Below are 27,609 nucleotides of genomic sequence, written 5' to 3' on the forward strand. Positions count from 1 at the left end.
AACAGTACTCGTAGCGGTAGACCTATCAAAAGCTTTTGATACGGTCAACCATGGCTCGTTAGTTACTGCAAGACCTGGAAGGGTCTACCCTTCCCCCATGTCTTAAAAGGTGGACCGCAAATTATCTGGGTGGTCGGCAGGCATCGGTGCAATTTAGAAACGAAACATCAAAACCAAGGAGAATTAAACAAGGGGTGCCACAGGGTGGTGTCCTATCCCCACTTTTGTTTAATTTCTACATATCTAAGCTACCTTCACCACCGGAAGGAGTCACAATCGTTTCCTACGCCGATGACTGCACAATAATGGCCACAGGCCCAGGCCCAAAGATCGATGAGCTATGCAATAAAATAAACGGCTACCTCCCTGATCTCTCCAGTTTTTTCGCCTCGCGAAACCTGGCATTATCACCGACTAAATCTTCCGCGACCTTATTTACAATATGGACGTCCCAAATGTCGACCATTTTGAACATCCAACATTTTGATGGCACTACGCTACCGACTGTCCTACACCCCAAAATCTTGGGTGTGACGTTTGATCAGGATTTACATTTTGGTGAGCACGCAGCCGCAATTGTTCCGAGAATTTAGAGCCGTAGCAAAATCCTCAAATCCCTCGCTGGCAGTACCTGGGGAAAAGAAAAATAAACGCTCATGACTACATACAAAGCAATTAGCCAGCCGATTACGTGCTACGCGTCCCCCATATGGTCGCCAAGCCTAAAAGTTACCCACTGGAAGAAGCTACAGGCCTGCCAAAATGAGGCGGGAATACTCCCCATCAGGGAGAGAAATGAGATGCTGACCAAACAGTTCCTGTTGAATACCCAGAAACCTGAGCATCCCAACAGACATCTGATTGATGAACCAGCACCGCCTAGGGGCTTAAGGAGTCATCTCCGTAAGCATTTTGAGGAAATACAGCACTTGAGAACACAGCCGTATGAAGCGAAAAAACACAAGCAGGTCCTTGGTGAACTCCACAAACAGGCGTAGGACCTTTATGCCGGGAATTGCCCGGTGAATCCAGTACTCAAAAAAAATATCCAAAACTCGCGGAAGAGGAACGCATACTCCCCAGGGAAACGCGTGTCTCTCTTGCTCAACTTCGTTCTGGATACTGTAACAGGTTAAACTCTTACCTATCCAGAATCAACCCCGACATACAAAATGTATGCCCCGCTTGCAATGTGTCCCCACATGACACCAACCATCTCTTTAATTGTAATGTGCAACCAACGCCTCTAACACCCCTTTCCTTATGGTCCACCCCTGCTGAAACAGCAAGTTTCCTTGGACTCCCGTTAGAGGATATTGGTGACAATTTGTGATCGGTCGCGGCTGTTAGGTGGGGCGAAGCACTGCTACAACAACAACAACAGTAGAAAATATAGTAACGCGCCGGACGCCGCCGCCGCCGCCGCGCCTATATTTTTGAACTTCGGCGGCGGCGTGCGAAAAACGACTAAAATCGGCGGCGGCGGCGGCGTTTATCGGCGGCGTATATCTCTAATTCGTAGCCATAGTTTTTACACGCAGACCACAAAAAACCTGAAACTTTGCATCCTCACACAAAGTACCTACCTATTTTTTATTTTATATTTATCTTAAAAATCGTTTAGGTATGTACATCTGTTCACTATATATTTCTTATCTTATACATCCGATTATTTAGATGACGAACGGGATAAGATTATTGTTCAGCCCCATTCATGAAAGGTATGAGCTCTTCGGCACAGCCGAAGACAGTCCCGTCTTTACTTGTTTATTTTTCAGAAACGCGCATAAACGAGTATGTATTAGTATAAAAATGCTAATTACATTTATGAACTTCGAAAATTACTATCAACATATGTATCTGTTTCAAATGTCATACATACATATTTCTTTTTACCGATTTCTTATATACAGTTTTGGCTATTAATCACGTCGCATTGCCCATAATACGGCGAACTTAGTGGTGTTTACCCTACAAACAAGTAGCTGTTTGTAAACAGTTTCAATCAGCTGATTCATACATTTTCAAGTTTCCTAGGGAAAACATAACAAACAATTGAATGTAAACAAAACAAAATGTTTTGTAAATGGGAGAAGCGCATACAGCGCATGCCTGAGAGCGATAGCTCACAGCCTAGCGAGAGTCAATAACTCACATGAGCGCGTGCGCACGAAAAATTTGTTATAAAGAAGAATTTTCTAAATTGATTTTATCCAGCATTCTTTATCAGCGGACTTGCACCTATTTGCTGTAGAAAAATTGTTTCATCTTAATTTTTGCAAGGAAAAATGTGTAAAAAAAATTTAACTAAGTTAAGGTCAAATTAAAATTGTGAAAACTAATATTGAAAAATGAGGTTAAAATTTATTGAAAAAATATCAGTATTGGAGCTTAACTTGTTTTCTTTTCCAAGGGCGTAACCAGGTGGAGTTTAAATCAATTAACTTCGATGTATTCCTGAAAAGTTCGCAGGAAAGTACCAGAAGCATAAAATAATTAACTTTTTAAAAATAATGGAGTTCAAACAATCGACTTATTGGCTAGGCAAATCCCTAGGATTGACCATACTGCTACTCTTGTTTTTTGGAAATTCTCGAGGAGGTAAGTTTGCAAAAGTACATACAAATACTTGTACATACTTACAAAGTATAAATGTATATAAATGAATAGTATGGAATAAAAACTGTATGGCATTATTGCATAAGAATTTTACAACAAAAATATACATATACATACATACATATGTGATACCCACTAGTAAAGTGCCTATTTAAAACAAATAAATATTTTATTATAGCTTTATGTAACAAGTATGGTGCGAATGATTTGATTTTTTTCTAATTATATGCGAACAAAAGTTTTGACAAATTTTTAAAATTTTAACGAGCAAAGGATGGAGAGAATTTTAAAAATTTGCCAAAACTATATTTCCCTCAAAAATTTCCAAGTATAAGCCTAATACCCCTCTAGAGCAGCTGAAGGTCAACAAAATAAAATTTAAAAAAAGTAGTGCGGACATGTCATAGGAATGCAAGAATAGGTCATGTTCCTTTGCTGCCATTTCATTCATCACCAATTGTGTTTAATCAGTGTATATCATGATTTCGTATGCATAGTTTTTTTTTTGGTTCTACATACATGTGTATGTACATATATAAGTAAATGTACATAACTGCATACATAGAAAGAAGGTAAAAAAAAAACAACAAAGTTAAAGAAATAAAAATCCAGTACGTTAAACTACAATAAAAAAAAATTATTTACATCTTATTAGACATTTTAGTAGTGCAAATTTTAAAGAGACAGTAAAATTATAATTTATTGCAAAATTTATACAAATTTTGTTTTTATAACGCTTAAAGTAAGTGCATCTTATATGTCCAAGTTTTTATAAGCCATGTTATCATTACTTACAATTAGTGTAAGTATTATCATATATATTTATATACATATGTACATATTCATACTTGTATGTGCATATGTGCATATCATTCATATTTATACATACATACATAAGCGCTACTCAGATCTCTAAAATAATTACATACTTAAATATGGGTGCGTATCATAATTTTTTATTTTCATTGGGAAGTAAAGAAGCGTAATTTTAAGCAAACCACAAACAACAAAAAACAAGGATAAAAGCAACATTAAAATGTTAATACATCCGTTCGAAACAACGCCATCCACGTCAAGATACATATTACATACTTACATATAAAATTACATACATATTTGTGTGCATCTAACTTTAAAGTATCTGTTTATCTCCCTCTACAGCCACCCGCACGCTGCCAATAAATAATTTTGTTACAGTACTTAATCTTTATTTCGTCAGTGGCAAACTGCTGAAGAAAAAAAATCTTTATATATATATGAAATGCATTGCAATTATTGAAATACAAAAGATTTCTGTATCAACTGCCGAATCTTAATTCATACTCCTTCTGAAATCGAGCATTTTCAGAACCAATAAAAAAATATCAAATAGGCTTAAGAGAGCGTGAAGGGTTAATGCTGAGTGCAAGCACCCATCAAATCACACAACAAACTAAACTCTATTGATTGGAAATATTCAAAACATTATAATGCAAATATAAAACATCAACGCCAATCTACATGCAGCACATTCAAACAAAAAAACAAATTAATCCAGCATTGGATTCACCTAACTTTGACTTCCGTAGCTTTGCAACAAAAAATCAAACAACAACCAATATTTCCTCAAATTAATCCACTCGGCTAACCATTAAATCAACATACATCCATACTTTTTCCTTTCCTCTATTCTGACTATTTCTCTCTCTCTCTCTCTCAGTTCTGTACACACCCTTATAAAACTCTTCAAGAGGCGTATTTAGTTGCGATGTTTCACGGCGAAAACAACGACTAACATCAAAATCGTTGGTAAAATCCATCCTAACCAACAAAAATTTATACGTGTATTTCTATTTGCTTATACACTTCCTGTTTCCAAACTATCTTTCGATATCCTTCACTTTAGTTTTCATCATACATCACAACTTATTTTTATCTCCCTCTTTGAATCTTTGAAATCTGAAGAAAATAACTTTATTTTAATATTTATCTACTTGTATATAAATATGTGTTTCATTGCAAAAAAATATAAACATATCGTGCATGCAAATTTATGTTCAAAATTAATAAATAGAAATAGCATAGTAATTGGTTTATAATCATACTTAATTAAACAGACAAATAATGCTATTAGCAAATGTTGTGGTATTTGCGTTTAATCAAAAAAGGAAAACTACTTAGTATATACATACTGACACAAATAAATGTACAATTTTTTTAGTGCAGTCATTTGCTCAGGAGAGGTCATGATTAATGCTTGGTTTTGACTAGGTCAAAACGGATGCTGTCAAAAACTGCCTCAAGCTGACCAGCTGGTTAGTTGAGACCAAAGGCGTTTCCATTTTGTCGTATTAATAACTCGAAGCCGATAAAGCAGTAGGTCAAAACCCGCGCTATTTATTTCACAACCGGTTTCATTATTTTCCGTTTTTTTTACACGTTGTGGATGTCAATACATTTTCGGTTTTTTCTCGTCTTACTTCGAATTTAGTAAAATCCGGGATATGTTCCGGATTTCCGGAACGCATGTTCACCCTACGTGTGTGTTCAAAGTCAGCTACTGATGCATCGTAAGCGCCAAAACGACGCAATAATCGAATGTGTTGGGGCCTTAATAATGACAAAAAGTTTTGCTCAGCCTCGTTCCGTGCTCGTGCAAAGCAATAGGCCTATAAAACACAAACAAAGTTGGAAATATTGGCTATTAATCCTCAAATCAATTGCATATCATCATATATATTATTTCTAATTGCTATTTCTATGTACGGGTCGCTGTTTCGCTCTTATTTGGAAACCAAATCTACAAATAAAGTTTTGGTTGTAAAGATGGAGGAGATTCGGGCTATTAGCGAGCTTTGGGCAATTTTGGTCGTAGAGCTTTTGTTGAGCTATATTTTATTAAAATAATTTGTTAAAAATAAACGACTGTGAGTACACAAAGAAATCTATTTGTACTATGGCACTATTTTGAATATTTGCACTGCATTACTGGCAGTTGCTACCATACGCTAGATGGCAGCGCAAGCTGTAAGTTTGAATTGATTGAGAGACAGGTGATTTTTGTTGATATTTGATAAGATACTTTTAAATTGGTTACGCAAGATGCGCACGGGTCCGACTCGTATAGTTATTAATTTTAATTTTGCAGACGTGCCGTTTATGGCTTTTTATATCTACATATATTTTATGAGGATGGATGATTCCTTTTGACGTTGGCGTTGGTGCGTCTACAATTTTTGCATTTTTCGCGGAACTAAGATTTCATTCTAAAAAATAGCTGTACTTTGTTAGATTTTTATGGTACCCCGAAATTATATTTATGCATGGTTTTCATTAGGTGACTAACATCAAGAACTGCCTCTAGGCGAAAGGCTAAAATTTTGGGTTCATTTATTACACAACCAATTTAATTGTTTCCCGTTGTTTCACACGCCTTGGCATTATTTGTTGATGTGACGCCTGTTTGCAATGGAAAATAAATAGCCAATCTTTTAGCAAATAAAACCTGAAAATCAAATTTACTTATTATTACTTACTTATTAATCAATTCAATTTTCACTTTATATGACAGGCCGTTTTCATTTATAATGCCAAGTTTGTGGTCAAATTTAACATAGTGAAAACCAAGCACTATTTTTTTTTTTTGTATTTTACAAGCATACGAATATTCCATTATGAAAATTTATTTAGTCTACCAATTAAATTTAATTTGTTTCTATACTATGAAAATTAGTATAGTTTGCGGATTTAGATGCTTCGCAAAAGTCCCAAAAATCGAATTTATTAATGAGCTCGGTGAGATACAACCCTTATAAAAGGTATGAGCTTTTTCAACGTTACCAAGTTTCTCTTCTTATGTGTGAATTTTACCCTCCGATTTAGAAGAAATAAACTTTGAGTATTCGATACTGTGTATTTTTCAGAACGCACCGCAATATGTAGTCCAACGCAAAGTATTTTCATATAAAACTAATACATTTGTCACTATGGCTATTTAAGAGGATCTTTGTATAAATCTCACTTTTTAAAAATCGATTCCTGTACCACAACATTTCCTAGTATTAAGTACTATGTACTATAAATTTGTGAAATGTTTTTATAAAAATATGTGGCTCGCATGTACGTTCTTTTTAAAAATGGATAAATGTGAAGTTGTAACCCTCTCTTCATTTCCATGGATTCATTTCTTTATAAGCTTGATTTGTGTGCCTAACTTTGGTTGTCAGTGAAATGTGATTATTTTAAAATGATTAGGTTAAACTTATAACTTAACTTTAAGGTCCAAGATAGCAACAAATTTTTGAATTCAATTGAAAATAACATCGAAAATATCTTTGTATAAGTTTTTCGTTTTTACATCGTCCTTCGTAACACAATACATAATTTGGGAAAAAAAATTCAGCCAATCAAAAATTTCCTAAACAACAGGCCCCAAGTTTTTCAATAGCTTCCTAATTATCAATTCTAAGTCAATTTAGTGCCAGAGGGTATATTCAGCTGTATTTCAACGCAATTGAAGGTCATCATCTTTTTGTCGACTTCAAATAAGCCTTTGACAGCGCGCAAAGAAGTTGCTTGTATGCTGTTGTGCCCTCGTTCTGTCTCATAGGGGGCGATGGGATTTTTATGACCAGGAACTGTGTCTGTTTGCTGATTTGCAATCAGAGGGTTCACCCGGCTGAATATTAATGCAACCTTCCCCCAATATCTTGTGTTGATAAAAAGGAGGTGAGAGTGAGAATAGTGAGAGAAAAAAAGGGATACAAGCGATACGTCGGACTCGGAAAAATTACCCGAAATTCAAGGGGCTCCGTGATGGAACGTAGGGTGAATCCAATCAGAGAAGAAAATTAGAGAAGGGTACGGATAAGATGGAGTAAGAGAGCTATCCCAAAGTACCGTGCAGCATTAAAAATCGTCTAGCTCTTTGAAGCAGCGATCGACCGAACAGACCTGGATAGTGAGCGCTTGGTATGGGTCATGCGGTGGTAGAAGAACGCCGCAGGATTTGATTTTAACCCGGTCTTTGGATGCTTTATCTATGAGCCGCCTAGTCCTAAGGGTCACGCCAGCTATTTGCTGTTGCCCAGGTGCAAATTCGCCGGTCCCTTTTTGGATGATAGTAAGTAGTTCTGAAACGTATAGTAACATAAGGCCAGTTTGAGAATAATATTTAACCGGATTATCAATGGTAAACGGAATCAAATTATGCAGTAAAACCCCCGGCGCAGCGCTAGTTGCTATGACCAAGCTGTCATCGTACTTCAAAGTACCGTATCAAAAGTATGTGTGATTTTTATGGTATGGACCTGTACTTCTATGACGCGAGCAAAAACGACGATCACGAAGTGTCAGCGATGTTATATGAATAATATAACAACACGGGCCTTAGTAGTATAGTTTAGTTATAATGTCAAGAAAATCTTTTTTAGACAATTATGAATTTGGGATTTTATTTAACTATGTCAACAAATTTAGTTAATGTCCTTTTGTCCTTTATAACACATTACATACTGCCGCTCATAAATCTAAATTCAAAGCTAAAATTTTAGTTTCTAATTATTAAGCATAACCCCTACTGCACCAAAAAATCTCAAAACAAAAATTATTATCCATCCTCTATCACCCCATACGTATATCTCTCTGTATATCTACCACACATTATATCTACATACATACATAACAAATCATATTCATACATATTTGTCTGTCTATCTGTGGCGTTGTGCATTTAACATTTAACGAGACTACATATTCTTTTACTTTGCATCATACGTTTTATAAAAAAAAAATATTATTTGCTCGTATCTCTTAGTAAGTGCATCCGAAGATGAAGAACGCTTGGTACGTGATCTTTTTCGTGGGTATAACAAACTTATACGACCCGTTCAGAATATGACACAAAAAGTTGGAGTAAGATTTGGTTTGGCGTTCGTACAGCTAATCAATGTCGTAAGTGTGCATTACTACATCCATACAAACTACATGAAACCTCTACTCCACAAATCACAACAGATAACCAAAATCTTTACACAGTCGGAAAAAACTCATATGTATTTGAAACTTAGACTACTGTGTACTTATGTCTATGGCCAAATAAATCAAACCTTTAACGTTTCTGTTCCACAGATGTTATTCTGGGACCTGGCGAATTTTATGACGAAAAAAGTTGATAAAAAGTATTTTGAGAGGTTTTTTCACACTTTTTCACGCGTAGATCGTGAACTTTTTTAAAAAAAAATCTATAAGTAATTGTAAAGTTAAGTTTTTTCTTCTCCATTACAATATTTCAGTATCATGAGCAGTGCTGCTCAAAATTTTTTATATGGAAGTGCGGATCACAATACATGTACAAAATTGTAAGTGCACTGAAACTTTTTTTATATTTGAAAAATATATTTAAAAAATGTTAATTGTTTGAGGTCGGTAGTTATATCATCAACATACAGGAGCCAATAAATTTAATTTTGAAAGTAGCGAAAAATTACATTGACCTCTAACCTCAAGTTTTGTGGGAACATATTCCACGTATATACATATATCATCGGAATCATACTAAAAATAAGTAAAGGTGTCTAAGTTCGGGTGTAACCGAACATTATATACTCAGCGTGAGCTTCAATTGTACATTTTATTTCAGATAAATTACTTTTCTACATAACACGTGGCACCGCCCGTTTAAAAGAAAAATGTCTCCCTATTTCCCTCTTACAGTAAAACTTGATAAGTGAAATATCATTGATTCAAAACTCTTTTTTGCTAAGTTATAGCTTATAATTATAGCCTACGACCCTTTTAAACTTGTTTTATATATAAGTTGATGTGGTCTTTAACCGATCCCGTCCATTTTTACTAGAAATATTTCCTTCTATAAGGAAAATATGTGCACCTAATTTTGTTACGATATGTAAATGTTTCTTCGAGTTATGACTCCCGAAACATATAAAATTGCTTAGTCATAAAAGGGGCGGTGCCACGCCCACTTTTTTAAATTTGAAGTTTTTCCTATTTATTGTTATAAATCCACCTGTGAAATGCAATACCGTTGATATAAAGCTCTTTTTTGCAAAGATATATCTTATTTTATTCGTGCACGACCCTTTTAAAAACCTTTTATATAGAAGTGGGCGTGATCCTTAACCGATTTCGTTAATTTTTCTTCAAAGCATTCCATATAGTAAAGGCAACTTCTCTGCCGAATTTTGTTACGATAGGTTTAACGGTTTTTTATTTATGATATTATTATGATAATATTTGTAAAATTGATTTTATCACAAGTGGGCGGTGCCACGCCCATTTTAAAATTTTTTTCAAATTTTTATCAACAGTCTCAATATTAGTCCACACGTCAAGTTTCAACGTTCTTGGTGTATTATTTACTTAAAAATCAGGTTTTTTGTGTTTTCCAAAATGTTATATATGTAAAGAGTGGGCGTGGTTATTATCCGATTTCGCTCATTTTCAATATCACTCTTTTCTGGGTCCAGATAAGCGCGTGTACCAAATCTGGTGAAGATATCTCAACATTTACTCAAGTTATCGTGTTAACGGACAGACGGACCGACGGACGGACGGACGGACATGGCTCAATCAAATTTTTTTTTCGATACTGATGATTTTGATATATGGAAGTCTATATCTATCTCGATTCCTTTATACCTGTACAACCAACCGTTATCCAATCAACGTTAATATACTCTGTGTGCAAAGCACGCTGTGTATAATGAATGTAGAGATTTCCGCGAATGTTGCATTGGAAATTGAATTTGAAAACTTTTGAAATGGTTAATTAGAGGGCTCCGGTCAGTTTGTTTTAAATTTGTGTTCAAATTTACATACATACATATATTAGCAACAGAGATTACTGTGGTGCTGAAATACCATTTCAATTTAATAAAATGTTAAACAAGTATATGATAGGGATGGTTATTTTACGGTTCCCCCCAGCTCCAGTCAAAAAATGTCTCATAACAAAGAAAAATAATATACCGAATTGAAATAAAAAGTCAGCGAACCTACCCCGTAATGAGAATTTCTGGCTCATAATAAGTTAATTTTTGCTGCATTCTGAACCACTAATAGCACTGGATCACAAATTCCAATTTTTTTCTGCACCAGAGACGCCAATATGAAATTCCTATGTAAAATCACAGCCTGATTACGAAAATCAAGGTTATTTTTAATTCTATGGTAAAGTTTTTGAAATATTTACGAATAACGGTTTTTTCCAAAAAAAAAAATTGCGTCCACTTAATCATATATATCTCAAGAACGAATTGAGCAATTCCAAACGGTTTGAAGCTTTTAAAAGGTAATAAAATTTGCTATAAACTGTGCATACAATACTTTTTGCTAGGCCCTGCAGATTTAAGGGTAACGAACAATCATTAAGGATTTTTTCAATTTTTTTGTAGAAATATATAAAAAAATTTGTAATTTGCGAGGAAGGATCTCGAAAACTTTTTATTTTTGTTTTCAGATTTTCTTTTCTCTCTAAGCTCGGATTTATTACAAAAAAAAAAATAAGCTTTCATTCAACAAAATCGATGAACTAATACAAAAGTTATAAGCATTCAAATAAATATATCCATATAGTAAAACTTAAGTACCCTACAAATAATAGCATATGTTCATATGATTCTGTCTTAACTCTGTAGGACATGCACTTGTTAAAAAACGAATTGTTTATTTTAACTTTATCAAACATTTTTTTAATATATCTTTTTGTAAAATATCAAAATGAAAAAAATATTTTCTCTCTAAATAAATTTTAATTATTAAGGAGTTGTTAAAAAATAAAGAACGTTATTTTCGTATTTATTAAATACGATAAAACTCTATGATCTCACTTTATAATTGAAAAAGTTATGTGTCTTGTTTTGACGCTTTTTTAGATTAGGATCGGTTTCTCTTATGAGAAACCAACAGTAGTCACCCATCATAGCGACATCCCAGAATCCTTGATACCGACTTTCAATCATTTTCATTTGCTGGTGAAACCTTTCGCCATGCTCGTCACTTTCGTCGCCAAGATTTTGCGGGAAAAAATTTAAATGGGAGTGTAGAAAATGAATTTTTAAAAACATATTTACTCCTGAAAGAAAATAAAAAAGTATATTAGATAAATACATAAGTATATAATTTTCTTATGCTGTATTTATCTTTCAATTCAGAACAAATTTTTTGTTTACATTTTTCTCGTTCTTGTTTGTTCGGAACTGGATGATGGATTCAGATTTAGGGCTGTATATTCTCATGTAAATTTAAAAATTTCATACAATTTTTTGTTTATCGGGCAGATACGTTTTAAAGTTAACTGAGAAAATGGTCTGAAATATGTTTATTTACCCATTTCAGCATAGTTTTTGATCAAGTCGTTCACTATCATCTCGTAGTTAAGACTTTAGTGTTTGCCTAAAAAAGAAGTAACGACCTTTTCAAAAGAATCCCACGCTACTGCCCCCACTGGTGACAACAGTTTTTTGAAATGGTTATTGGTCATAATTTTCCTTATTTGCGGTCCCACAAAAATAACTTCCTTTATTTTTGCTTCTGAAATCTCTGGAAAGATTGTCCTCAAATGTTGAAAAGCTTCGCCTTCTTTGTCCAAAGCCTTGACAAAGTTTCTGATAAGGCCGAGCTTGATATGGAGCGGAGGTAGAATTATTTTTTTGCTTCTTTATAAGTGGGGAGTATTTTATGTTATCCACCCCAACTTGAAACTCGATTCGTTCTGGCCAATCCTTAATGATGTAGTGGTCTTGACGAGCTCGGCTATCCCATTTGCATAGAAAGCAAAAATATTTTTTGTATCCACTTTGTAGACATATAGCATTCCGCATCAACGACTTTAAGATCGGCACATATTTTCCAATCATGTTCTTCGTATTTGATTAATTTGAGCAATTTTTGCTTTTGGTTGCCAATATACAATAATACGGCCTTTAACCTTAATTTATTGCCGTCTATGAACAATCGCCACTCTTTTGAATCATATGGTTCACCAAACTATTTGAATAGACCAGCAGTGTCTTTGCAGTAACAAACACTGTCCTCCTTCGTATAGTACTTGGAAAATTGTTCGTGACGAGTTCTATAATATGTTACCTTAACATCGGATGAATCAAATTTAAATTGTTGCATAGAGAGGCGTGTAGTTCGGCATTTTCCTTTAACAATTCCAAATCCCTTATCCAATAATTGAGTTGTGCTTGTGACAAAGAGTTTTTTTCGTTTTCCGTTTGAAATCCAGTATAACATGATGCAGCGTAATCAGATACTGCTGTTGACAATGAAACTGAAGCCGGAACTAAAGTTAAATTTGATTCTGGCAATGTAGCTTCCGTTGAATTTAGTTCTGGTAATGACACTGTAGGTACGCTCGCATAGTTTACTTTTCTTGACTTTCGAACTTTTGTAGTACAAATATAGCAGTCCGCTGAATGGCAAGTTGGTTCCCTCCACTTCATTGGTGTAATAAATTTCATATGTCGCCTAAATAGATAGTTTCAGAAATTAGTCAGCTATGCATTAAAGGGAGCAAATTCCTAATTTTTACAACGCACCTTTTTGTTCCGGTTTCCGAAAAAATCAATTCGACTCGACATGTGATGCACACAGTATTCGGTGTCCATGGTTTTTCATTGTTCAATTTCAAAATACTTATAGTATGTAACTTTCAAAGGATTTGAAAACACACGTCGCATCCTTTTAACGATAAATTGACCGCAGATGAAACAGAATATATCTGGATCATTTGTGCACTCAAACTCTCACGCCCTTTTATTCATATTATATTTTTAAGTAAATGATGGTTTATAAACTGCAATTATAAACTGAAGAGTATCCGGCGAGCCTTGCAGATATTATGAAGAAACAAGGCGCATGTACTATTATTTATACTTAGATCAAGTAAAAATTCAAGCCTAACTACAAAGAAAACACTACCTGCCTTGAAAATATGCGCTTGCTTGAAATGTATCTGGGTTTGAGAAAACGACACTAACAGTTTTTTGTATGTAATAACCCTTCGAAAATCTACCTGCTAACTAACTGATATACGAATACTAACACATATGTACCAGTAGGGTACTTAAGTATTAAATGGATATATTTACTTGAACGCTTATAACTTTTGTATTAGTCCATCGATTTTGTTGAATGAAAGCTTATTTTTTTGTAATAAAACAGAGCTTAGAGAGAAAAAAAATGTGCAAAGAAATAAAAAGTTTTCGAGATCCTTCTTCGCAAAATACAATTTTTTTTATATTTGGACAAAAAAAATTTAAAAAATCCGTAATGATTGTTCGTTATCTTTGAATCTGTAGGGCCTAGCGAAAAGTATTGTATGCGTAGTTTATAGAAAATTTTATCACCTTTTCAAAGCTTCAAACCATTTTGGAATTGCTCAATTCGTTCTAGAGATAAATATGATAAAGTGGACCCAATTTTTTTTTTTTTTTTTGGAAAAAACCGTTATTCGTAAATATCTCAAAAACGTTACCATAGAATTAAAAATAACCTTGATTTTCGGAATAAGGGGGTGATTTTACATAGGAATTTCATAATGGCGTCTCTGGTGCATTTTGGCTGTAAACTAGTGTAGTTCGCCATCTATCTTTTTACATGTTTTCGACTGGCGAATTTAACATGGCGATGGCTTAGGCTGTGGAAATTGTCCCCGCTGCTTTAATTTTCACTAGTTCCTAACTATGTATATACAAATTTCTTTTTGGTCATTTTTCGATAGTTACGTACTGGTGGATTAGTGTTGAGAAAGAAGCATACTCATGTGTAGCCGCAGTTCGTTAAAGCTGGTAGCAGTTTTTATACTCAGTTGAGCAGAGCTCACAGAGTATATTAACTTTGATTGGATAACGGTTGGTTTTACAGGTATAAACGAATCAAGATAGATATAGACTTCCATATATCAAAATCATCAGTATCGAAAAAAAATTTGATTGAGCCATGTCCGTCCGTCCGTCCGTCTGTCCGTTAACACGATAACTTGAGTAAATTTTGAGGTATCTTGATGAAATTCGGTATGTAGATTCCTGGGCACTCATCTCAGATCACTATTTAAAATGAACGATATCGGACTATAACCACGCCCATTTTTTTGATATCGAAAATTTCGAAAAACCGAAAAAATGCGATAATTCATTGCCAAAGTCGGATAAAGCGATGAAACTTGGTAGATGGGTTGACGTTATGACGCAGAATAGAAAATTAGTAAGATTTGGGACAATGGGCGTGGCACCGCCCACTTTTACAAGAAGGTAATTTAAAAGTTTTGCAAGCTGTAATTTGGCAGTCGTTGAAGATATCATGATGAAATGTTGCAGGAACGTTACTACTATAACTATATATGTGCCAAATAAAAATTAGCAAAATTGGATGAAGAACACGCCCACTTTTTAAAAAAAAAATTTTTTAAATTTTAAATTTTAACAAAAAATTTAATATCTTTACTGTATATAAGTAAATTAGGTCAAAATTCAACTCCAGTAATGATATGATGCAACAAAATACAAAAATAAAAGAAAATTTCAAAATGGGCGTGGCTCCGCCCATTTTCATTTAGTTTGTCTAGAATACTTTTAATGCCATAAGTCGAACAAAAATTTACCAATCCTTCTTAAATTTGGCAGTGGCATAGATTCTATGACGGTAACTGTTTCTGTGAAAATGGGCGAAATCGGTGGAAGCCACGCCCAGTTTTTATACACAGTCCACCGTCTGGCCTTTCGCTCGGCCGTTAACACAATAACTTGAGCAAAAACCGATATATCTTTATTAAACTTAGGCCACTTTATCTTGGTATTAAAAATGGCCGAAATCCGACAATAACCACGCCCACTTTATCGATATCGAAAATTACGAAAAATGAAAAAAAAGCCATAATTCTATACCAAATACGAAAAAAGGGATGAAACATGGTAATTGGATTGGTTTATTGACGCAAAATATAACTTTGGAAAAAACTTTGTAAAATGGGTGTGACACCTACCATATTAAGTAGAAGAAAATGAAAAAGTAACACCTTTCGTTTGATACAAACATTCTAGAGTCACCCTTGGTCCACCTTTATGGCGATATCTCGAAAAGGCTTCCACCTATAGAACTAAGGATTACTCCCTTTTAAAATACTCATTACCACCTTTCATTTGATACCCATATCGTACAAACACATTCTAGAGTCACCCCTGGCCCACCCTAATGGCGATATTTCGAAAAGGCGTTCACCTATAGACCTAATGCCCACTCCCTTTTAAAATGCTCAGTAACACCTTTCGTTTGATACCCATATCGTACAAACATTCTAGAGTCACCCCTGGCCCACCCTAATGGCGACATCTCGAAAAGGCGTCCACCTATAGACCTAATGCCCACTCCCTCTTAAAATCTCAGTAACACCTTTCATTTGATTCCCATATCGTACAAACACATTCTAGAGTCACCCCTGGTCCACCTTTATGGCGATATCTCGAAACGGCGTCCACTTATGGAACTAAGGATCACTCCCTTTGAAAATACTCATTAACACCTTTCATTTGATATCCATATCGTACAAACATATTCTAGAGTCACCCCTGGTCCACCTTTATGGCGATTTCTCGAAATGGCGTTCACCTATAGAACTAAAGCCCATTCCCTTTTAAAATACTTATTACCACCTTTCATTTGATACCCATATCGTACAAACACATTCCAGAGTCACCCCTGGCCCACCTTAATGGCGATATGTCGAAAAGGCGTCCACCGATAGACCTAAGGCCCGCTCCCTCTTAAAATGCTCAATAACACCTTTCATTTGATACCCATATCGTACAAACCAATTCTAGATTCAGCCCTGGTCCACCTTTATGGCGATATCCCTAAATGGCGTCCATCCATAGAACTATGGCCTACTCTCTCTTAAAATACTCTTTAATATCTTCCATTTGATACACATGTCATACAACCACATTCCAGGGTTACCCTAGGTTCATTTTCCTACATGGTGATTTTCCTTATTTTGTCTCTATAGCTCTCAACTGAGTATGTAATGTTCGGTTACACCCGAACTTAGCCTTCCTTACTTGTTTTTTTTTCGATTTTATAACTGAATATCTAGCTATTAACGAACTAATACTTATTTGGCACTCTAGGTCTAGTTCTGAACCAGAATGTTGTATCACTGTTACTGACTTCCCTTGAGAGTAATTAAACTAATATCATATGAAGTTAGAATAGGCTCCTCTTGTTTTCATACAGTTTTACTTACATTCTTTGGTTATAAGGCCCATATATTCCAGCTCCGCGGTCAACTATCTATTTTAATTTTTAATTTATGAATTAATTTTGATTACACATTTTTTTCAGTGCTATAATGTTTTTGAATAATTTTTAGTTGTCAATTTATTAGTGTAAACTTTTTTTATCATACCCAAGTGCCTGAGCTTCATACGGGAGTGCTTTTTTTGGCACATTCGTAAGAAATTCAAGCATTTTCATATGATTTGAAATTATATGTGAGGGCATATGGGAGTACTATGAAAATTTTTTTATATTCAAAGTGTAAACTTGAATCTGTGCCTATGATTCAAGGCAAAACAAAAACAAAAGTGGTACAAGTGTATATCGTCGCTGCGCTCACAAAAACAGTTATGCGTTTTTCAGTAACTTTTCAGGAGATGAAAAAAACTTATTTCTGGTGTCCATTTGCAAAATTTTGCAAATGTCGTATTTTTGTAATATTCTATGGAAAGTATGTTACTGATGTGTGGAGGAAAATATCATATTTTTTAACCCATTACGACGTGATAAATATTTGCGCCGTTTTATAGCGCATAGCTGCTTTCAAACACGATTCAAATTTGCTTCTGGCGGTAGGGAAATGTATGAAATTTTTGCCGTATTTCCTCATAATGCTTACGGAGATGACTCCTTAAGCCACTGGAAGGTGTAGCTTCATCAACCAGATGTTTGTTGGGGTGCCCAGGTTTCTGGGTATTCAACAGAAACTGTTTGTTTAGCATTTCATTCCTCTCCTTAATAGGGAGTACTCTCGCCTCATTGTGTACATGGTGTGCGGGGGACATAAGAAGACAGCCCGTAGCGGTTCTGAGGGAAGAATTTTTGCAGGCCTGTATTTTCTTCCAGTGAGTATAACCTTTAGGCTTGGCGACCACATCGGGGACGCGTAGCATGCAATCGGCCGGCCAAATACTTTGTAAGTAGTAATGAGCGTTTGTTTCTCTTTACCCCAAGTGCTGCCGGCAAGAGATTTGAGGATTTTATTACGGCTCTGGATTTTCGATACAATTGCGGTTGCACGCTCTCCAAAATCTAGAGCCTCATCGAACGTCACGCCCAAGATTTTAGGGTGTAAGGCAGTCGGTAGCGTGATGCCGATGTCGGGATCAAATAGATTATATTGCACTGAGTGGTGGCGAGACCGCCTGCATTTCCGCTCTCGCGATCTTTTCTGTGGACTATATGTCCAGAGCAGGTCTGCAGAGCAGATCTTGCTGTGTGTTTGGTCCCTTGGATCGCTGTAATGCGGATGTTATACCGTTTCATTAAATCAACTATCTCCGTGATCTTCCCAGTTAACCCATTACAGTTTAACTGCAGAATTCTGAAGAGTAACGGGTAAGCGATATACGACTACGCCTGAGTTTAGGGAGGCCAAGACGAAATTTCTGTTGTGGCCCTGGCACTGGATGTTCCTGGGTAAGCATTTGGGTACCCGGTGTAGTTGGGTTTACGGCCTGACAGCATGGCGCTATGAAACCCTTCGGGGGTTGCTGTCGCTGAGACCACGACATCTAGGAATGTGGCACCGTCCAAGGCTGGAGGCGCATTGATCAGATGTCGCAAATATATATATTCTGTGCTGGCAAATGGTGGTAGGGACTAAGAGTCTGTTTTCCTGACCTACTCGAATGCTAATATCGAGCAGAGGGTGAGAAGCAAACGGGGTGGGGGCTGATGCTTGGCATTGCTGCCGACTCTACTACGGAGATTGTACTTATGAGTAGGAATGGCCGTATGAGTTGGTGGCTCCGTAGGGCGCGAGAAGCAGCGGGCACTTGTTGCGTCTTGCTGAGCAATGGGGCTGATAGAAGGTAGTGAGGGCGCTAAGGCGCAGACTACGGGACGCCCTTGGGCGAGAACATCAAGCAGCCACAAAAGATTTATAAAATATACGAGGAAGTCGTGTTTTGGTGTCTAGCTCAGGACATCCTGTCCGATTCAATCATCCCTTGCACGTGACACACTGACAAGAGTGTGACTGTCCTATAAAGATACTTTTCCGGCAGATGCAACAAAAGCATCTCTTTAGACCGGGGTCAGGTACAGGTCCCGGATTGAATTCGATACCCTCCCGGAACAGGAGAATATGGCGCAGTCCCGCTGCAAGGATCTGCTGGGAGGATGAACATTTGTAGGAGGGACGCAACAAGTTAAATGGGGTTACACTGAAATGACGGCACTTGGTCGGGAAAAATCCCGAGTCGCTCCGGTTTATAGAACCGGCTGCCTTGGGAAGCGAGATGGTTTGTAATTATTTTTACATTGAAATCAAAGCACTTTCGCTAGCGATTAAAAAAAAATTATAAGCTAGTAAGTACATAACCGTTTTCCAGAGTATTTATAGTACTGCGAGCACATAGCTGTTTTCGATCACTTCTAAACCAAAAGAGATATAAATAAGTAAGGAAGGCTAAGTTCGGGTGTAACCGAACATTACATACTCAGTTGAGAGCTACGGAGACAAAGTAAGGGAAAATCACTATGTAGGAAAATGAACCTAGGGTAACCCTGGAATGCGTTTGTATGACATGTGTTTCAAATGGAAGGTATTAAAGAGTATTTTAAGTTGGAGTGGGCCATAGTTCTATAGGTGGACGCCATTTAAGGATACTGCCATAAAGGTAGACCAGGGCTGACTCTAGAATTTGTTTGTACGATATGGGTATCAAATGAAAGGTGTTAATCTTTAATTATTCATGAGCTTAATACCGTTTTATAATAATTGAATTTCAATTATTATGTTTTCTAAGAGAAACTGAAAAGAAAGAAACATTTACTGGCATATTGCGATGGAACCATTTCGAAAACTACCAACGTAATCATCATCAGGCAATTTTGTAATGTTATCAAAGGTTTCACCGGGTTTCGAACCGTGAATTACATGGTGAAACTGCAGTTGCCTTTAACCACTAGGCTATTCTGCTGGTATTTGTTTTCATGCTTAATTCAGTTTTTCTCATTTTTACACTTACAACACAATTGAGACATTTTGTCTCTATATTAATTTGTGTGCCATGTAGATTTGTTTTTGTAAAGTTCTTCTTCGTTACGAATGAGAAGCTTTGTAAACTCGGGCTCAGTTTTACATATTTATGCACGTTTGTTTAATGGTGTGTTAAGTTTATACTTATATTTAATTATTCATGAGCTTAACACCGGCTTATAATAATTGAATTTTAATTATTATGTTTTCTAAGAGAAACTGAAAAGAAAGAAACATTTACTGGCATATTGCGATGGCACCATTTCGAAAACCGCCAACGTAATCATCATCAGGCAATTTTGTATTGTTATCAAAGGTTTCACCGGGTTTCGAACAGTGAATCACATGGTGAAACTGCAGTTGCCTTTAACCACTAGGCTATCCTGCTGGTATTTGTTTTCATGCTTAATTCAGTTTTTCACATTTCTACACTAACAACACAATTGAGACATTTTGTCTCTATATTAATTTGTGTGCCATGTGGATTTGTTTTTGTAAAGTTCTTCTTTGTAAACTCGTGCTCAGTTTTACATATTTATGTATGGTTGTTTAATGGTGTGTTCAGTTTATACTTATATTTAATTATTCATGAGCTTAACACCGGCTTATAATAATTGAATTTCAATTATTATGTTTTCTAAGAGAAACTGAAAAGAAAGAAACATTTACGGGCATATTGCGATGGAAACATTTCGAAAACCGCCAACGTAATCATCATCAGGAAATTTGTAATGTTATCAAAGGTTTCAACGGGTTTCGAACCGTGAATCATATGGTGAAACTGCAGTTGCCTTTAACCACTAGGCTGTCCTGTTGGTATTTGTTTTTATGATTAATTCAGTTTTTCTCATTTCTACACTAACAACACAATTGAGACATTTTGTCTCTATATTAATTTGTGTGCCATGTAGATTTGTTTCTGTAAAGTTCTTCTTCTTTGCGAATGAGAAGCTTTGTAAACTCGGGCTCAGTTTTACATATTTATGTATGTTTAATTGTGTGTTCAGTTTATACTTATATTTAATTATTCATGAGCTTAACACCGGCTTATAATAATTGAATTTCAATTATTATGTTTTCTAAGAGAAACTGAAAAGAAAGAAACATTTACTGGCATATTGCGATGGAACCATTTCGACAACCGCCAACGTAATCATCATCAGGAAATTTGTAATGTTATCAAAGGTTTCACCGGGTTTCGAACAGTGAGTCACATGGTGAAACTGCAGTTGCCTTTAACCACTAGGCTATCCTGCTGGTATTTGTTTTCATGCTTAATTCAGTTTTTCTCATTTCTACACTAACAACACAATTGAGACATTTTGTCTCTATATTAATTTGTGTGCCATATGGATTTGTTTTTGTAAAGTTCTTCTTCGTTGCGAATGAGAACCTTTGTAAACTCGTGCTCAGTTTTACATATTTATGTATGGTTGGTTAATGGTGTGTTCAGTTTATACTTATATTTAATTATTCATGAGCTTAACACCGGCTTATAATAATTGAATTTCAATTATTATGTTTTCTAAGAGAAACTGAAAAGAAAGAAACATTTACTGGCATATTGCGATGGAACCATTTCGAAAACCGCCAACGTAATCATCATCAGGAAATTTGTAATGTTATCAAAGGTTTCAACGGGTTTCGAACCGTGAATCACATGGTGAAACTGCAGTTGCCTTTAACCACTAGGCTGTCCTGTTGGTATTTGTTTTCATGATTAATTCAGTTTTTCTCATTTCTACACTAACAACACAATTGACACATTTTGTCTCTATATTAATTTGTGTGCCATGTAGATTTGTTTCTGTAAAGTTCTTCTTCTTTGCGAATTAGAAGCTTTGTAAACTCGGGCTCAGTTTTACATATTTATGTATGTTTAATTGTGTGTTCAGTTTATACTTATATTTAATTATTCATGAGCTTAACACCGGCTTATAATAATTGAATTTCAATTATTATGTTTTCTAAGAGAAACTGAAAAGAAAGAAACATTTACTGGCATATTGCGATGGCACCATTTCGAAAACCGCCAACGTAATCATCATCAGGCAATTTTGTATTGTTATCAAAGGTTTCACCGGGTTTCGAACAGTGAATCACATGGTGAAACTGCAGTTGCCTTTAACCACTAGGCTATCCTGCTGGTATTTGTTTTCATGCTTAATTCAGTTTTTCTCATTTCTACACTAACAACACAATTGAGACATTTTGTCTCTATATTAATTTGTGTGCCATGTGGATTTGTTTTTGTAAAGTTCTTCTTTGTAAACTCGTGCTCAGTTTTACATATTTATGTATGGTTGTTTAATGGTGTGTTCAGTTTATACTTATATTTAATTATTCATGAGCTTAACACCGGCTTATAATAATTGAATTTCAATTATTATGTTTTCTAAGAGAAACTGAAAAGAAATAAACATTTACTGGCATATTGCGATGGAACCATTTCGAAAACCGCCAACGTATTCATCATCAGGAAATTTGTAATGTTATCAAAGGTTTCAACGGGTTTCGAACCGTGAATCACATGGTGAAACTGCAGTTGCCTTTAACCACTAGGCTGTCCTGTTGGTATTTGTTTTTATGATTAATTCAGTTTTTCTCATTTCTACACTAACAACACAATTGAGACATTTTGTCTCTATATTAATTTGTGTGCCATGTAGATTTGTTTCTGTAAAGTTCTTCTTCTTTGCGAATGAGAAGCTTTGTAAACTCGGGCTCAGTTTTACATATTTATGTATGTTTAATTGTGTGTTCAGTTTATACTTATATTTAATTATTCATGAGCTTAACACCGGCTTATAATAATTGAATTTCAATTATTATGTTTTCTAAAAGAAACTGAAAAGAAAGAAAGAAAGGTGTTAATGAGTATTTTAAAAGGGCGTGGTCCTTAGTTCTATAGGTGGACGCCTTTTCGAGATATCGCCATAAAGGTGGACCAGGGGTGACTCTAGAATTTGTTTGTACGATATGGGTATCAAATGAAAGGTGTTAATGAGTATTTTAAAAGGACGTGGGCCTTAGTTCTATAAGTGAACGCCTTTTCGAGATATTGCCATAAAGGTGGACCAGGGGTGACTCTAGAATTTGTTTGTACGATATGGGTATCAAATGAAAGTTGTTAATGAGTATTTTAAAAGGGCGTGGACCTTAGTTCTATGGGTGGACGCCTTTTCGAGATATCGCCATAAACGTGGACCAGGGGTGACTCTAGAATGCGTTTGTACAGTATGGGTATCAAACGAAAGGTGTTAATGAGTATTTTAAAAGGGAGTGGGCCTTAGTTCTATGGGTGGACGCCTTTTTCGCGATATCGCCATAAAGGTAGACGAGGGGTAACTCTAGAATTTGTTTGTACGATATGGGGAGAAAATGAAAGGTGTTAATGGGCATTTTAAAAGGGAGTGGGCCTTAGTTCTATAGCTGGACGCCTTTTCGAGATATTTCCATAAAGACGGGTGACTCTAGAATTTGTTTGTACGATATGGGTATCAAATGAAAGATATTAATGAGAATTTTAAAAGGGAGGGGGCCCTAGTTTTATAAGTGGACGCCTTTTCGGGATATGGTTATAAAGGTGGACCATGGTTGTCTCTAGAATGCGTTTGTACAATATGGTTATCAAACGAAAGGTGTTAATGAGTATGTTAAAAGGGAGTGGGCCTTAGTTCTATGGGTGGATACCTTTTCGGGATATCGCCATAAACATGGACCAGGGGTGACCCTAGAATTTCTTTGTACGATATGGGTATCAAACGAAATGTGTTAATAAGTATTTTAAAAGGGCATGGGCCTTAGTTCTATAGGTGGACGCCTTATCGAGATATCGCCATAACGGTGGATCAGGGGTGACTCTAGAATTTGTTTGTACGGTGGGTACCAAATGAAAGGTGTTAGTGAGTATTTTAAAAGGGAGTGGGTACCAAATGAAAGGTGTTAGTGAGTATTTTAAAAGGGAGTGCGCCTTGGTTCTATAGGTGGATCCCTTTTCGAGATATCGCCATAAAGGTGGACCAAGGCTGACTCTAGAGTTTGTTTGTACGATATGGGTTTCAGATGAAAGTTATTAATGAGGGTTTTAAAAGGGAGTGGTGGTAGTTGTATATGTGAAGGTGTTTTCGAGATATCGAACAAAATGTGGACCAGAGTGACCCAGAACATCATCTGTCGGGTACCGCTAATTTATTTATATATGTAATACCACGAACAGTATTCCTGCCAATATTCCAAGGGCTTTTGATTTCGCCCTGCAGAACTTTTTCATTTTCTTCTACTTAATATGGTATGTGTCACACTCATTTTTCAAAGTTTTTCTCTAAAGTTATATTTTGCTTCAATAAACTAATCCAATTACCATATTTCATCCCTTTTTCGTATTTGGTATATGATTATGGCATTTTTTTAATTTTTCGTAATTTTCGATATCGAAAAAGTGGGCGTGGTCATAGTGCGATTTCGGTCATTTTTTACACCAATACAAAGTGCGTTCAGATAAGTACGTGAACTGAGTTTAGTAAAGATATATCGATTTTCGCTCAAGTTATCGTGTTAACGGCCGAGCGGAAGGACAGACGGCCGACTGTGTATAAAAACTGGGCGTGGCTTCAGCCGATTTCACCCTTTTTCACAGAAAACAGTCACCGTCCTAGAATCTAAGCCCCTACCAAATTTCACAAAGATTGGTAAATTTTTGTTCGACTTATGGCATTAAAAGTATCCTAGACAAATTAAATGAAAAAGTGCGGAGCCACGCCCATTTTGAAATTTTCTTTTATTCTTGTATTTTTTTGCACCTTACCATTACTGGAATTGAATGTTGACATAATTTACTTATATACTGGAAAGATATTAACTTTTCTTTTAAAATTTGACCTAAAAAAATTTTTTTTAAAGTGGGCGTGGTCGTTCTCCGATTTCGCTAATTTTTATTAGGCATACATATAGTAATAGGAGTAACGTTCCTTCCATATTTCATCATGATATCTTCAACGACTGCCAAATTACAGCTTGCAAAACTTCTAAATTACCTTCTTTTAAAACTGGGCGGTGCCACGCCCATTGTCCAAAATTTTACTAGTTTCCTATTCTGCATAATAAGTTCAACTCACCTACCAAGTTTCATCGCTTTATCCGTCTTTGGTAATGAATTATCGCACTTTTCCGATTTTTTCGAAATTTTCGATATCGAAAAAGTGGGCGTGGTTATAGTGAGCTCTGCTCAACTGAGTATAAAAACGGCATATGCAGAAATATATATGGGGTAATTCCATCCCATTTCGACCAATTTTGAACCCGACCCCTTTAGAATTGGCTGAAAGTTTTTCTTCTTTTTCTAGCTTACGAAAGACGTTTTTCAGAAGTTTTTCAAATGTTTTCATCCAACTCAAAAAAAGTTATGAATTTAAAAAAAACACCGTTTTTGTTTTCCAAATGCTATAACTTTTTCCAAAATTGACCGTTTGGGATCTTTTTTTTTTTTAAATTTGTTTTTAAATGTACTTTTCGGAAAAAATTCAAAAAATTTTTAAAGTTTTTTTTTTGTAATTTTTCAGTTTTTCGAGATTTTTCGAATTTCGCCCTTTCAACCAATTCTGCAATCATCCCCACTAATCTCGGAGTGGGCCGAGAAAAAAAAAATGATCCCGGTCAATTTTTGAAAAAGATATAGCATTTTGAAAAAAACTTTTTCAAAAATTGACCGTTTGTGATAATTTTTTTTTTTCTTAAATATATTTTTAAATGTGCTTTTCGGAAAAAATACAAAAAACATTTTAAAGTTTTTTTCCAATTAAATAAAAAAAAAAAATTCTCGGCCCACTCCGGGATTAGTGGAGATGATTGCAGAATTGATTGAAGTTTTTATCAGAAAAAAAACAAAAAAAAACAAAAAAGGCGAAATTCGAAAAATCTCGAAAAACTGAAAAATTACAAAAAAAAACTTTGAAAATTTTTTTGAATTTTTTCCGAAAGGTGCATTTAAAAACAAATTAAAAAAAAAAAAAAGATCTCAAACGGTAAATTTTTGAAAAAGTTATAGCATTTTGAAAACAAGAACGGTGTTTTTTTTTAAATTCATAACTTTTTTTGAGTTGGATGAAAAAATTTGAAAAACTTCTGAAAAACGTCTTTCGTAAGCTAGAAAAAGAAGAAAAACTTTCAGCCAATTCTAAAGGGGTCGGGTTCAAAATTGGTCGAAATGGGATGGAATACCCCATATATAGTGATAAAATATGCAATAAAAAAAATTTGAAAAACACACATAACTGTTTTCATTAGCGCAGCGACTATATGGAGTTGAGCAGCTCTGATCATGAGCTTCACTTGGAGGATTGTACATAGCGATTTTTATTGATACTGGTATGTGATAAATTTGTCGCTTCTTGGAAAAATAACATTGGATACTGCAAATAATTTTTATTTACATGCTAATAAAATAAAATACTAATTTGGTATGACGCAAAAAAACTCAAAAAGTTTTTAGAAAAATATTAATTTTTTTTACTCTGTACCCAGACCCACACATTGGGGTTCCCTAACAAAAAAATAATAATATTATGCAGATATCAAAACTACGGTGTGTTGAAGCATTCATTATAATATTTTTCGGTGTCCATATTGTAAGCTGAACATATTTTGACGGCTAGTCAGCTTTTATACTCAGCTGAGCTCACAGAGTATATTAATTTTGTTCGCATAACGGTACCCTGTTACGGCATAAACTACTCGAGATAGATATAGACTTCTATATATCAAAATGGCCTGGCCGAAAAAAGAAATTCATTTAGCCATGTCCGTCCATCCGTCCGTCCGTCCGTAAAGACGATAACTTGAGTAAATATTGAGGTATCTTGATGAAACTTGGTATGTTCGTTCCTGGGCACTCATCTCAGATCGCTATTTAAAATGAACGATATCGGACTATAACCACACCCACTTTTTCGATATCGAAAAACACGAAAACTGCGGTAATTCATTACCAAGGACGGGTAAAGCGATGAAATTTGGTAGGTGGGTTGACTTTATGACACAGAATAGAAAATTGGTAAAATCTTGGACAATGGGCGTGGCACCGCCCAATTTTAAAAGAAGGTAATTTAAAAGTGTTGCAAGCTGTAATTTGGCAGTCGTTGAAGATATCATGATGAAATTTGGCAGAAGCGTTACCCCTGTTACTATATGTATACTAAATAAAAATTAGCAAAATCGAGTAACGAACACGCCCACTTTTTAAAAAAAAATATTTTAAAAGTCAAATGTCATATCTTTACAGTATATAAGTAAATTATGTCAACATTCAACTCCAGTAATGATATGGTGCAACAAAATACAAAAATAAAAGAAAATTTTAAAATGTGCGTGGCTCTGCCCTTTTTCATTTAATTTGTCTAGAATACTTTTAATGCCATCAGTCGAACAAAAATTTACCAATCCTTATGAAATTTGGTAAGGGCATAGCTTCTGTGACGATAACTATTTTCTGTGAAAATGGGCGTAATCGGTTGAAGCCACTCCCGGTTTTTGTACCCAATCGACCGTCTGTCCTTCTGCTCGGCCGTTAACACGATAACTTGACCAAAAATCGATATATCTTTACTAAACTTAGTTCGCGTACTTACCTGAACTCATTTTATCTTGGTCTTAAAAATAGGGGAAATCCGACTATGACCACGCCCACTTTTTCGATATCGAAAATTAAAAAAAATGAAAAAAAAAATTCC

At 35.3% G+C, this 27,609-nt stretch overlaps 1 protein-coding gene across 2 annotated transcripts in view; it reads left to right on the top strand.

Annotated features, from left to right (window-relative positions):
- The first annotated feature begins 2,208 nt into the window (after positions 1 to 2,208).
- The window catches only part of nAChRbeta1 (nicotinic acetylcholine receptor beta1), a 48,007-nt gene continuing 22,606 nt past the window's right edge, over positions 2,209 to 27,609 (top strand). Inside the window, exons 1-3 of one of the 2 annotated variants that reach the window (XM_067759699.1) lie at positions 2,209 to 2,601; positions 4,319 to 4,442; positions 8,414 to 8,550. In XM_067759699.1, coding sequence (XP_067615800.1) covers positions 8,494 to 8,550 — 57 coding nt within the window. In that variant the 5' untranslated portion in view covers positions 2,209 to 2,601; positions 4,319 to 4,442; positions 8,414 to 8,493. The remainder of the gene's footprint in view (positions 2,602 to 4,318; positions 4,443 to 8,413; positions 8,551 to 27,609) is intronic. The other variant, XM_067759698.1, reaches the window with a different exon arrangement.

This window comes from Eurosta solidaginis, chromosome 1 (assembly GCF_040869045.1).
Source record: "Eurosta solidaginis isolate ZX-2024a chromosome 1, ASM4086904v1, whole genome shotgun sequence".
Taxonomy (NCBI): domain Eukaryota; kingdom Metazoa; phylum Arthropoda; class Insecta; order Diptera; family Tephritidae; genus Eurosta; species Eurosta solidaginis.